This window comes from Cibotium barometz, chromosome 10 (genome assembly GCF_041138505.1).
Source record: "Cibotium barometz isolate CiBa-2024 chromosome 10, ASM4113850v1, whole genome shotgun sequence".
Classification (NCBI taxonomy): Eukaryota; Viridiplantae; Streptophyta; class Polypodiopsida; order Cyatheales; family Cibotiaceae; genus Cibotium; species Cibotium barometz.
The window spans coordinates 46,181,552-46,196,026 of record NC_141055.1 but is presented as its reverse complement, the minus strand read 5'-3'; the positions used below and the strand labels follow the sequence as shown (position 1 = coordinate 46,196,026).

General features: G+C 48.5%; 2 protein-coding genes across 4 annotated transcripts in view; one reads left to right on the top strand and one right to left on the bottom strand.

Moving 5' to 3' along the window:
* The window catches only part of LOC147634972 (uncharacterized), a 186,732-nt gene that overhangs the window by 51,230 nt on the left and 121,027 nt on the right, over positions 1–14,475 (top strand). The window lies entirely within an intron of this gene.
* On the bottom strand, positions 5,188–6,300 carry LOC147634973 (uncharacterized). The gene has a single exon (XM_086803315.1). It carries the CDS (start codon positions 6,298–6,300, stop codon positions 5,188–5,190), a length of 1,113 nt encoding a protein of 370 aa, XP_086659441.1.

The window sequence follows — 14,475 nt, the reverse complement described above, 5'->3', positions numbered from 1 at the left end:
AGCATTCTACCCATTCACAAAGTAGGGGACTCAATGAACCCACAAAACTGCTAAACCATCATGGTTTGGCCAATCTTATGGGAAAGATGTCTGGATCAGAAAATGAAGGCACACCCTTGGATTCGGGCAGAGTGACATGGAGTCCAAGCCATGGGCCAGGCAGGCTTTTGTCAATACCACTCCACAATTCAACTTCAGCCATCAATGAGGAGTCTAATAGAGGACATATATGTAATTGTTTACTCCCTTAACTACTCCCACACCGTGGCCATCAGTGGAGAATTTCCTTTTATACAGCTGCTATGCCTTGTAGTAGAACGTGATTGTGTCAGAAACCTAGACCAAATCCACAAAGCAGCAGTATAGCTTACTACGAGTGGTGTTAACTCTTTCCAACATTTTTTAGGTAATTGGCAATGGAGGCTAGATTAACCAGGGGTCAATGTTTCCAGGCACACCTCAAAGAGGTGCAAACGAAGTCCCTCTTCACTTTGTAGCCATATCAGTAGCTTTGAGGTTGGAGCTCCCACCCTCCACCAGCACGACCCCCAACCACCCCCCCCACCCCCCACCCCCTCCAACCACCCCCCCCCGCGCACACACCCCCCCTCCCCCCCCCCCCCCTCCCCGTGCCCGACGTCTCTCATGGCAGCTACTCCATCTCTGTCCGAGGCTGTTCTCAGCTGCAATTTTTCCGATGCGGATCTTTCGCTCTTAGCCTCTTTAGTTCAATCGTTAAGCCACCACTCTTGTTTGCAAATTGGTCGGCAGCTGTCCAGCGGACGGGCAACCCGGAGCAAGCAGCCCTCATTGGGGAGCAAGGATGGATCATCAGCATTCATTTCTTGGGCAACGGTTACATCAGGAGTGCGTCCGACTCAGTAGCCCTAGCGATAGCACCCTGCCCGATACTGATTGGGGAGGCATAGGCCTATTTTGCCAGATGGGACCATTACTTCTCTCTTGATGCAGACTCACTGGCGGTACCTCTGGCCAGCATCTCAGGCTTTCCAGTCATGTTTGATTCCCCGGGCTTCCAGAGGAGTTCTTGATGCTTCCTTCAACGATTGGGAGCATCCTGGGCTAGGTTCGAATCCTCTCCGACTACAACCAACAGAGTTGCCCGGGTGATGGGACTCCCCTCACTCCAGATACTCTCGCTGGAGAACCTACCCCATCAATTGGCGATCTCCCGCCTAAATGGCTTACATTTTCTTCAGCGGGTGGAGTTCTTAGGGCTTCTGGGCCAATGCTTCATCTGGCACCAGATGGGACACCTTACCCGAGCTTGCCCCCTGGCCGCTTTCTGGCACCCAGGGCACCGCCTAGGTGGTAGTGGCTCCTGGAGTGTAGCCCCCATGACGTCTTCGTCCTCAACCGTCCTCAACAGCCCCCCCCTCGCCCCCCCCCCCCCCCCCCCCCTGGTGGCACCCCACCCCGAGTAGTGGCAAACTGTTGGCGGTCGGAACCACTAGCGCACCCAGCCGCAGCGCCTGCAGGCGCCAGCGTGTGTGTTAGCGCTCACACTGCCACTGTCAAGGTACACCCTAGGCTGAGGGTCCACACCCTGAGGTAACGGTCACTTCAGAAAACCGTTTCGAGCCATTAGTCTTGGAGACCCCCCCCCCTGACCCACCTCAAGATCAATCGATGCTTCCTCAGGCCTCCAGACCTACTCGTTGTGGTGATGAGCCGACACACACCTAGCCTCACCCTGCTCTGGAGCCGCTACAGCCTCCCCCTCCTCTGGATGTTCCTTCCACCACTGGCCAGGCTCCTCCTCCTCCCCCTCCCCCTCCCCCCTCCCCCTCCCCCTCCCCACCCCCTCACCCCCCCCACCCCCTCCGGATTTTCCTTTTACCACTGGCTAGCCTCCCCTCCTCCTCCTCTGGGCTGTCTCCCCCCTCGGCACAGAGGGAATCTCGCCTGCCCTTCTTCTTCGAGAACAGTCCCTCCCCTGTTGGAGGTCCCTCCAGAGCTTCTCAAACCCCATGGAGACCTAGATCCTCTGCACCCCCATTACTACATTTGCTCCATCTTCACCAGTGGGGGCATTCCCTCTTAATGGGAATATGGGAGTCCCAGTGGACTATGCCTTCTTTCGACCCCTTCCAGTGGAAATGGGAAGCCTCTCAGAGGATCATGTGTCCCTTATCATCATGTACCACTTGCCCCCCAGGTGGAAGCTTCTCAGAGGATCATGTGTCCCTTATCGTCATGTACCACTTGCCCCCCACCACAACTGATGTTGGAGCAGCGGCTTTCTCCTTCATGTTGAGCGTGGCTTTGAGGATGGTGTGGGATGATGAGTCCGTGACCCACACACTCCAGGATCAAGCTATATACAACTCACATTTGGTGGCCACCTCCGGGGCAGTGTGGGATGATGAGTCTGTGACCCACACACTCCAGGACGAGGTTATATACAACGGCAATCGCCATCACTACTTTATGGTCGATGGCCAGGATGGAGCTCCTTTGTATTCTGCCAGGGCAGAGGAGGCTCCATCTCTTTAACTATTTCCACCTAAGCTTCATAGCTGAACATGGAGTTTACAGACATCTTCATCGAGAGCAGATCCAGCCAAGGGCAGCCAGGGTGGGGAGGAGTGGAAGCACCTTTGAGTCCGTATCCAACTTATCTAGAGCGTCTCCGCCCTCGCACCGACATTCATTATTCCTCATTGAAACCTGCTCTGAAGATTAGCTGCACCATGGAAGAGACTATCTGTGTTGCGACACTTAGCATTTCAGCCATGAGGTCGTCTCATGGAATGTTCAAGGGTTAGGAGGCGCCTTTTGCAGGAGGCGCCTTTTGCAAAAGGCGCAAGGCTACACTCACGACGTAGCTCGAGCAAGCCCTTGTGGGGGGTAACATTGATATACTCATGATCAAGAAGCACCACCTCACCGTCAGCTGCACCCATCATCATTGGAAGATTCTTCCAGGCAGGAGCCACACGTACTGGTCCGCTGCTGTTGGGCCCCTGGAGAACCAGGGTGGAGTTTGCATTTTAGTGGGAGAGCCTTGGCCTCACAGGTAGTGGACATAGGCACGATTGTCCCTGGATGTGCACAATGGCTGATTCTTTAGGTTGGGGAGACGCGGCTCAGAAGCCTCCTCAACGTTTTACGCTCCCAACCAAGCAATGGACCGCACTGTGCTGGGGTCTACCTTCAGTAGACGCTTGGTGCTTATGAGGCGACTTCAACATGCTCAACGGCCTAGAAGACCGCTAGGTGGGCAGCCCAGTCCCCACCATCTCAGGGCCCAAGTGCTCTGCCTGGGAGGAGCTTACCTTCCTGCCCACCACTGAGGAGGACCAAGAGCACCAGCCTATCGCTTGGAACCCTCTCTTCCACCTTCCAACGGGCCATGCGATTGGGGCCTGATCTCACTCTCTCGGGGTAGACTTTGCTCTTGCCCAGCCCAAGCCCTAGGGACTTGGAGGCGCTCCCGTCGTCTTCCCTGGCAGACCCAACAGAAGCACCTCCAGGGTTTATGTGATGCCTCTAGCATGAACCTCAACATCCACTCAGCCCTCCCCCCTGACTGGCTCTTCCTGCCCGTTGGCCCCCGTGACGACATGTGGATGGCTTCTTTCTCCAGGACAGGGGTCCCTCTCCTCATACTTGGATTGGTGAGAGGCCTCGCTTTGATCACAATGGAGGTCGGTCCCCATGGAAGCAGCCTCATCCGATCACGGCAATTCTTTGATGGTACTATCTCCACTTCCCTCCAGAGGGTCCTCATTGTGGGCTTCCAAGGATGGAAGTGGCACATCAACCCTCCCCCTCTTGAGGTCATGGGTGTCGCTTGCTGGCGCTTATCGCTCTGGGAGAACAGACTTCTGGTACATATTCAGTGGGGTTGCGGCGAGTGGAGCCAGCATGACCCCACTGCTTCTCGAGAGAGGACCCCCCCATCAGCGCCACCTTTTTTTTTTTCTGGAAAAGAGATCCTTCTATTAGTCACCAAGAAAAACAGCCGTGCAGGCTAAGTACAAAATCAGCTCCGACAAGGGAGTGTGAATCAAGGTGATGAGAAAGAAAGGAGGGGTGCTCTCCTCCCTAGACTGGCCGCTCTAGGGGAAGGAGGTTACCTCATACAATATATATATATATATATATATATAATTTTTTGGGCGGGGGGGGGGGGGTGTGGGGGGGGAACAACGGTGGTCTATAATGTGAGGTGGACCATCCCTGTCAGTGAGAAAAGGCTGTGATGCTAAGTCCATTGGAAGGCCTCGAGGGCGCTTGCGCATGCGATCAGAGCCACCCTAAATCTTTTCTTAGTGTCCATGAAGGGTGTGAATGATAGTATCAGAGCTGCAGGTTGTTCCCAACTTGGCTACCCTAAAGTGAGAGCATTCCGTGGATGGTAAAACTGCGGTTAGGAAAACCACCCAGGCCTCCACAATCTCAAGAGAGACATCGTCACCAAGTTACAAGGAAGATATTGAAGAGTTCTACGGGGAAGACACACTGCCTACAGAAATGCTTCCGCCAAGCAATGAAGATGTCATCAGATGCTCTTGGAGCAAAACAGGTTGCTAAGGCAGAAAATTCAAGCCAAGGAAGAATAAGTGGCACAAGAAAAAAAAGCTAAAGAGGAGGCTGCATAGTCACCAGAAACGGGAAACGGGAACGGAAATGACGAACATGTAGAAACATGAAATGCTTGTCACTAGGAATTGGGACCGGTAGGAACCGGCGGAGTCGGCTAAGTATAAATTATTGGAATAGATAACAAACAACAATGAAAAACATAGAAAAATGTAAATAATGAACAACAATAGGAATTTGAGACCCCTTGATTTATAATCAATGAAATTACATTGGGATACAAGTTACAACAGTCTCATAAGTGAGGCTAGCTCAAAAACCGGAATAAAAACCTTCCGGCTCGAAAAAATCATGATCAACAGACTCGTTGGAGCCACAATCTCCTATTGCTGTAGCAGAAGAACTAGCAACCATGTCGGGTGGAGTAGAGGGATGCTCCATCCGCTCCAAATCCTCTTCGTCCTCCTTGGACCAATGCTTCCAAGCATCTGGAAACTCCAAGCACTCAAGAAGACGTAGATTGGCACTCACATAAACCAAGTCATTGGCTTTTAGAGTGCCAAGACGGTTACGCTTCTTTGAAGCGACATGGCTGAATCAGCTCCAGAGTTGCTGTAATCAAGATGAACTAACAGCTTGGCTTAGAATCTTGATGGCAAGCCCTTGTAACTCTGGTGCATCTGCTCCATAATCTTCCCACCACACACATGGATCAGTGGTGATTCGATCCAGCAAAGCATTCACTTTACCAAACCTCTTCTTGAGGGCCCTGTAGTCAGCTAATTGATTCCTGATGGTTCTTTGTAGAGTTGGATCCGGCACAAGTTTGTCGAACACCTTGTCCCACCTAGCTGACACCTCCCCATCTGCATACTGCTTCCCTGATTGGAAATACGGGTCGACCACAAGAGCTGCTGTATGCATAGGAGAATGGTACTCACTCCACCTGTCAGTGCATATGTTCCTCATCTCCGTATACAAGACTTTATTTGTCTCTATTTGCACCAGCTTCTCTATCATCCTGTCCATTGCTTCATAAATTCGACCAATGCATGGCTGCAAATGATCTGTCATCCTTAACAAGTGGATGATGGGCTTCCCTAGATCGACAATTTTCCTACACTGCTCCCAAAATTCCGAGTTTGTGATGTTTGTCTTGCAATCTTTCCCTGCTTTTGTGCATGCTAGATGATGTTTCTCAAACTCATCACTCACGATGAGTTGCTTTAGAGCACTAGAGCTCTTCTGTATGGACTCCATCATCAAGAAGTTGTATCCGAAACGAGTGTCCGAATACTTTCGAAGATCTCTTTGCGACCTCTTCCTGAACTCAGCCAACAAGAAAGTGTGCTTGTAAATGAAGGACACAATCTGGTTGCCCTTCTCTATGGTATCTGCTACCCACTTTATGTGTCCTAGGTCTTTGAGCAGGTTGTTCAAACAATGGGCCATGCACACGGAGAAAGTGATATGTGGATATCGCTCCTCCAACAATCTACCAGCTGCCCTGTTTGCTGGCTCCCCATTGGTCACAAGTTGTATCACCTTCTCTGGACCAACTACTTCTACCACATCGGACCACTCTTTGAATGATGTCTCAGCACTCTTCCCTGTCTCCGATGCGTCATGTGCACTAATGAAGTATGCTTGCCCCCTAGAATAGGCAATGACTCCATGAATCGACCTAGACGGCGTGTCCCTCCATCTAGGCTGCTTGGAAGGCAACGGCATCATGGTAGAAGAAACGACCGATTGGTGCATCCACCTCCTCCTTCTTCTTAGGATCCCACTGACCTGGAAGAGTGCTCTGCCTCATTGAAGCTCTCTTGGGCAGTGTTGGAGGTGGCCCAAACGGCGTGGCCGTAGGTCCAAAAAATGATGACATCCTGCTTCCTACGCTTTGCGAAGATCCCACATATGTAGTAGGATCCACTCCATTCCCGGTCCGTTGAGCTGCTGGAGGAGCTGGTTGCATGTCCTTCTCTTTCCTTCGGAGCTCCTCCCGCCTCTCGCTAGTAATGGAGGAACAAAATGCTATTTCCTACCCCGGGACATGAAGCAAATGCGATCAAGTGCGAGATGCACTCCCGCTCTTACTTTGACTGCAGTATTTGCATTTCCAGCCCTTAGTGCTGCCCGTTTTGTAGGCGTACTCCTCCACGACCTCATCCCACCAAGTCCATGAGGAGGTTTTGGGCCTCCTCGAGCTAGACACGACGGTGCTCTTTGGAGCCATAATTGACGTTGCCAATATTACATAGTAGGTTTCAATAAGAAATGAAAAAAACATTTGGACTATATTGTGCAAATTAATGAGCAAGCGACAAAGCGAGCGTTATTTTTCCATTAATATTTCCATAGGATAAGTTCAAGATACAAACACAAGGCAACTGCCTTAATTCAAGGTGAGTTTTTAACATTTGGAATGGCACTAACTCCTAGAGAAAGTCCCTCATTAGGAGAAGGTGCTTGTGCAGGCGGCACATCTTGCCACGTAGGGGTCCGATGACAACAACGACGACGACATTTTCGGGCATATTCTTTTTTCTTTTTTAAGCAGTCGTCGTCAAACAAAACCATAGAGGCATGCATCGGCAACGCTGGGCCCTCTTTCGAATCGCATCAACCAAATATGGGCTTTCCCTTAATGGCAAAGGGCAGCGACATCCAGCAGTTTCGATATATTGTCGTTCCGCCACACACGGGCGACAAAAGCAAATAGTTTGCTCATAGAACGTCCTACTAGCAAGCACACTCACATGAAAAGGCCTCACTGGTCACCAAAATATTACAGGCAGGAGTTGAAAGAACTTATAATTTAGAAAAAAAAGGGTGAATTGAAGGCCTCAAAAAATGTAAAAAAAGGCATATGTAAATATTGAAAAAAAAAACCTACTGGTGTAGATTCAGTGTAGATTTGTAGCTCACACAAGTTTGGCTCTGGGACCAACTCTGCACGTAGAATCTTCTTTGTCTGCAGCCTTTGAGAGAGAGAGAGAGAGAGAGAGAGTAGGAAGGATACAAGAGAAAGGGGCCAGGGCTGATGCAGAGAGAGAAAGAAAGAGGAACTAGCTGCACTATGGTTGATGTAGAGAGAGAGAGAGAGAGAGACTCTTGTGAGAAAGTACAAGCTGCTCTGGTTTTTTATACAGAGCGCTCAACCACAGGCCCACAGCCCAATGTATAAAAAAAACGTACATAAAAAAACGGCCCACAGCCCAACGTACATAAAAAAACGAGCTTATGCCCAACGTTTAGAAAAAAAACAGAAGGAACAAAAACGTGCTGCACTTTTTTTTGGAAAAAAACGGGCTGCACTTTTCTATTAAAAAAAACGGGCTGTGCTTTTCCATCTTAGTACGTTTTTTATTTTAAAAAAACTGGCTGTGCTTTTATATTAAAAAAAACGGGCTTCAAACGTAAAAAAAAAACAGGCTTCGAACGTTTTTAAAAAAACGGCCATGCTTTGCACATTTCCGTCCGTTTCCAGCCCGCCTATTCATGCGATCCCTGTGAGAAACGGCCCTTGCTAGTCGATTAGCGTTTCTACAACGTTTCATGCATCACGGCCCCCAAAAACGATGTTTTCACGTTGCTACCCTTGGAAACAAGCGTTTCTTGTGACTGTGGGAGGCTGAAAAAGCCAAAGCAGCTGCTTAAAAAGCTAAAGAAGAAGCAGAAAAGCCCAAAGAGCTCTCAGAATTGGAAAAATTACTTCTTCTCTTGGAGCGGCAAAGGCACAAAGAACAGCTAGCCAAAGAAGCTCGCCGTGAGGATGAACAAAGGGCCGAGGAAGCTAAACGCAGGGAGGACGAAGACTGAAAGCAGGCAGACCAAGCGACCCGCGAAAGACTTGATCGTGAGGCTATGCAACTCCAAAATAAGCAGTTGATAGCCGCTATGTAGGCGAATGTTTTGTTTATTCTCCCTACACTTGCGAACTAAGGCGCAAGTTCCTCCACCACCCCAACCACCATCGTCATTCGAGCTCAACCGAACTTCAGTAAGTATGATTGTAAGTCTGATCATGCTGTAGTTTTACAATTCATTCATCAATTTGTCACATATTTTCCTTTGGCTAAGCTTTCAGATCCACAACTCACCATTTAGGTGAAGCGGTCACTTGGTGCCAGCATTGGTCGAGTCTACATGTAGACCTGTACACAGGGGCTCCACAGTATGTATGGGACACCTTTGTGTCCGGCCTAAAGAAAAGGTTTCTCCCTCCACAGTACATGACCAACCTTGAGGATGAGTTTTACAAATTCTCCCAAAATGGGTCACCCGTGCTAACTTACTCTAATAAAGTAATCACGTCAGCACAAAGGTTACGTATATCCGGGGAGGATAAATTGAAACAATTCATTAGAGGTATGGATACAAACATTAGGTTTACTATACGTAATTTTGAGCCACAGTCTTATGACAGGGCTCTCACTCTTGCTCAGAATCAGGAAATGATACTGAACGGAGGTAAGCCCAAGCAACCCCAGTCTAGCTCCAAACCCCAACAACAATCATCCACAACCCAACAATTTTAATCTCAAGGGGGGAAGGGGGCTCAAAATAGCAAAGATGATAAGAAAGAATCTTAGAGCACTTCAAGAGGTAAGAAGGATAAACCCTTTACACCTAAGAAAACACCTGAGGAAAAGGCCAAGGAGGGCATTACTGGTGGATATCTCCAACTAGAAGAGCAAACGCGGTATAAGGGGGAGAACAGAGGTTTCTTCTGCCACACCGTGGGGATGGTAAGAAAGATTGTACCAAGTGGCAGGTTGCGTAGGTAGCCAAAGCCTCTGTTTCCACAGTAGCCACAGTAAACAGCTACAGCTACACCTCCCGCACCGGCCACCAATGCCATCCAACCCTTGCCCGCCTTAAATGCCGTACCCATAGTGGTATTTGACGATAAGCATGAGAGCGAGGTTGAAGAGAAAAAGAAAGCCCTCATTCATGCTTATGGCACAATAAAGGGACAATAGTTCATTGTTCTCTTTGATATGGGAAGCTCTGAGGATGCCATTACTCTTGTACCCCATCATCTGGATGTAGAGACGGGTTCACAACCGGTCTTCGCACACACCTCTGTCATAAGGCTCAACAATTCTCATTCATGGTTCAAAAGGCCACATTTCAACGAGACTTCATTGTCTCACCCCTTTTGGGGTGTGATATGATTCTCGGCATTTGATGGTTTAGGGAGTATGCACCCATTCCTGATTGGAGATAGGACACTTTCACAATTGTTGATGGTGTTCCTGAGCCTGTCATAATTCGCGGATATAGGAGCCTTCTAGGTATTCCCCTAATTTCACACATCCAGGCCCAATGAGCTATCAAAAAAGGAGCCGAGTGTGCATTGATATATGTCCGTAGCTAGCAGTCTGCTATTCAGTTAGCAGCCCCATTAACGCGCAAGTTGGAGGGTCTCCTAGCATAGTTTCAGGACATCATGCTAAAGGATGATCTTCCACCATAGCTCCCACCGAGTCGTCGTGAGGATCATTGCATTGAGTTGGTCCCCGGGACAGAACCACCCCGTAAGTTCCCCTATTGCCTTTCAAAGGCACTGGGGAGCGAATTGGAACAATAGCTTTCCCAGCTACTCCGTGTTGGATTTATCCGACCTTCATTCTCGCCCTTTGCTGCACCTATCTTGTTTGTGCAGAGAAGAAAGACAAGTCCGCACGATTATGCGTGGACTACAGGACTCTTAACAAGCTCACAGTGTAGAATAGGTTTCCAATGTCCAAGATTGAGTATATCCTTGAGCGACTCAACAGTGCAAAGTTCTTTTCAAAGATAGATCTCAAAAGTGGCTATCATCAGGTTCGGATCTTTACGGCTGACATTCCAAAAACAGCCTTTAAAACTGAATGCAGCCATTATGAGTTTGTGGTGATGCCGTTTGGTCTCACCAATGCACTTGCGACGTTTAACAAGATGATGTCTCGGGTATTTGTGGAGCTCATAGGAAGTGCGTGTTCATCTTTTTAGATGATATACTCATTTTTTTTGCAACTGCAGAGCAGCCAGCATGTGTAGTATGTCGAAAAGGTCTTGCAACTTTTGCGAGACAATGCGCTCTACATCAATACAAAAAAGAGCAAATTTGGGGTAGAAGAAATCCATTATCTGGGATATGTCATCAGTTCAGACGGGATTAGCCTAGACCCTGAAAAGGTCAGGGCAATTCTCGAATGGGATGTTCCCAAGAATGCCCAAGAGATCCGCTCTTTTGTGGGTCTATGCAAAGCATACAGTACCCATATGGAAAAATTCTCCGACCTTGCAGCTCCTCTCACCGATTTGCTCAAGGGTGTGAAGACACGTCGTCAAAAAATGTCCATCACGAGCAAAGCACTCCAGGCATTTCATGCAATGAAAAATGTGGCATCGGAATCTCGAGTTCTCAAGTTGGCTTCATGGGCTGACCCTTTTGAGGTAATCACCAATGCCAACAATTTAGCCATAGGAGCTGTCCTCCAGCAGGAAGGGTGTCCAGTGGCTTATTACAGCTGGAAATTAAATGATGCAGAAAAGAATTATTCTGTGTATGACAAGGAGTTATTGGGGGTGATGACAGCACTTAAACATTGGAAACACTTCCTTTAACGGGAGAGAGTTTACTGTTAAGACAGATCTCCAAGCATTGAAATGGTTACAGACCATGCCTAGTGCCCAATGGAGTGACAGACAAGCCAGATGGAGTCAGATCTTCCAACAATTTGGAGGTATGATTGAATACATTCCTAGCTCAAATAACCCTGTTGCCGATGCTCTTAGTGTCACGACCCTGTGTTTTTCTCTGGACAGTATGCAAGTGTGCACGGGGACATGGTGGACAGTGTGAATGGCACTAGTTTGGGGCCAAGTGATAAAAGTCACTTCACATAACCCAAGGGGACAAAGGGTTGGAGGGGACAAAAGTTTAAAAACTTTAATTTAAAGGATGGTGGCCCCATAGGCTAATTTTGGAGGCTTACACCACTTTTGGAGAGTGGGGGCTAGCACGGCTTTCTTTCTCTCTCATGCTTTTTGGAAAAAAGTGGCTGGCGGGCTGCGTTTCTGGCTATCTCATGCTTTTAGGGAAGGAGCTGTGGACGGGCTGTGCCTCTCTTGTATGCTTTTTGGAAGGTACTGCTGGCGGGCTGCGCTACAGAGAATACAGGCGCAGCTGAATATCTTCTTACGCGTGCTTTTTGGGGAAAAAGGCTAGTTGGCTGCTGTACTACAGAATAGAGACACAGGCGCTGAACCTTTCTCTCTCCCTTTGGCTTTCGGAGGGCTGGCTGGTTGCTGTGCTGCAGTGTATACAGGTGCCTACTGAATTTCCCTCTCCTTGGCTTTTGGCAAGAGGTTGTCTGTCGGGCTGCACTGCTGTTCATCCAAGCAGTGCTGGACACAGAAGTGTGGACTGAAAGAGGGAGTGCAGGGCTGGACAGCAAGTTCACCCACAGGTATTCTCTCTCTCGGCTGCAAGACAAGAGGCGCATGGCTGAGCAGGTCTCTCTCTGTCTTTCTCTATCTCTTGGAAGGGAAGGAGCGGGCTGAAGGAGGCGCATAGCCGGGACTGTTTTGAGACTGTTTATGGGCTGTTTTGCTTGGCTGCAAGTTTACTGTGTACATGGGTTATTGGCTGCAAGTACAAGGTCACCTGGTTATGTTTCTTGGCATGGGAGAGACGCAAGCTCTCATGGGTGCATACCCATGGAGCAGATTGCTTTCTTCTTGCTTGGAAGGAACAGAGGGACCTGCAGTTTTGGGCATACCTATGTAACATATTTGTGGGGCAGAAATACAGCCAGACATATTCAGTAAGAGCTCTCTCTTTTGTTTGTGTTGTGTTGGCACTACATTTGAGTATGTGCCGAGAATGTTTTCAAGTGGAACGAGGACATGGGTTTCATGCTGGGCCAGACCAGATGTTTCATGGGAAAACAGGTCACCAGATGTTTGCTGAAACAGGTCTTTGTTTCATGTGGAAACATGTTTTTGGGTTTCTCCAGGAGATAGGTCACATGCAGGCAGCGGTCACAGGAGTGGACACATGTTTGGTACAGCCTTGCTACTGATTGGTCAGGGGACAGGGAATCCATGACTGAGGTGGATAGTACTCTTGGAAGGTAGAGAGGGAGTGTACAGGTGTGTCTACTGTATGGTTTGCTGTGCTGTGATAAGAGTTCCCTTTTGGGAAACAGTTTGGGAGTCTTTGTGATGAAGAAGCATTGGATGTGTCAGGGTGTGATGCTGTTCATAGGGTGAGAGGCTATGGATGGTTGTGGTAGCCTTGACTGAGGGAGAAAGTTTCTGTGTGCAGGTCTCATGTGAAAGAGTCTTTTGATGTGAACAAGGATTGGAATTGTATGTGGATGCCGAGTGGACAAGAAGCCATGATGCAGAGTCTTTGCAGGCTTCAGGAGTTCTAATGTGACTGCTGAGTTTCCAGCCTTATTGTAATCAAAGCTCTCTTATAATCAATTAAAGAAATACCGCAAGGGGCGCCACTGCGTTTTGGGGCCAATTGGTGTCCGTGTACTATTTGCAAGAGCACTCTAGCTCCCCTTGTTTGTTTTCCTTTTCTTGGTCCTCAAAGGTGTTGAAGTGTTTTGTGTGCAAGTTTGTTTTTGCACCACCCTTTGGTTTTGTCTGAAGCCGAGGCCGGTTTACACTTAGTCGAAAAGACACAATTCAAAATTTGCAAGAGTCCATTGTGCTTGAAATACAGTGCTATGTGACAAACTGGCTATACATTAGTGCACCATTCATCAGTAGGAATTACCTTTTTTTAAAGGAATATTTTGTCGTATGTTGTGGCCCCATTGTGAGCCCTCGGTCTAGGGACAGTCAGGCACGAGCTACGTAGGTCAGTCTCTGAGCCTTAGATGTCAATCAAGTGTCAGTCCTCTTAACCCCCTTGGAGAATCTATCATATAGTGCATGTAGAAGTCCAGCCGTAGTTGTAGAGTTGCATTAGGGCATTTAGTTGCATAGTATACAGGCCTATGGGCCATCCCATGGCCACAAGGGCTCAGCCAACAGCAGTAGCACACCTGGCCATGACAAGGATTCAGCCGATAGCTTCTGAAGCTTCATTGCTACAGTCGGCCAGCAGGAATCTCAGTCGGCCAGCATAATATGTGCATCAACAGGTGGTCGGGCAGCCCTTCAGTTGGTTGGCTTCACAATTAACATTTAATGTTTAGCGTAGCTTTTAAATTAGCATTTAATGCTAATTTTTGTCTAATTGCTACGGGCCAACAGCTTCTGCTGGCCAACCAGCAGCCTTGGAGCATATAAATGAAGCGCTTCAGTCCCTCATTAAAACATTCAGGTATTCAGCATAAAATCAGCAGCCAGGAACAATTCCAAGCATTGCCAGGTCTCCTCGAAGGGCTAACTTCAGCACTCAGCCAGCATATGTGCATCCCTCAGTTTTGGGGTTGCATAGTGTCATTGAAGTGCCATTCAAAGGAGCTTGGACAGCATGTGGATCAACCTGCGTTGGGTCTACATTGTCCTTGTGTTGGCAGTCCGCAGTCGTCCTTCATTCTCATTGTAAGTTCTCCAAAGATTAATATAAGAAAATACTCCTGCTTGCAAAGGGGGGCCCTTCAAGGGGTAAATTGGGACCCAATATTGGGTCGACTCTTATCTGCTTTCTCTCTCTCTCCTACTCTCTCTCTCTCAAGTGGAATTGCACAGACTCACGGCTATAAAGAAGGCTTTGTTGCGTGTTACATGTCATCCACTTGCATTCTACAGATTTTGTAGGTGGTTAATGCCAGATCTCCAATCTGTCTCCCCCTTCCTTGTTGGGAATCAAGTAGATCAAACCCTCTATCAGCCTCTCTGGCATCGAACCCATGGCCATAATCTCATTGAAAGCAGCTTTGAATACAC

Coding starts and splice junctions, on each gene's coding strand:
- LOC147634973 (XM_086803315.1), bottom strand. CDS start 6,300: ATGCCGTTGCCTTCCAAGCAGCCTAGATGGAGGGACACGCCGTCTAGG.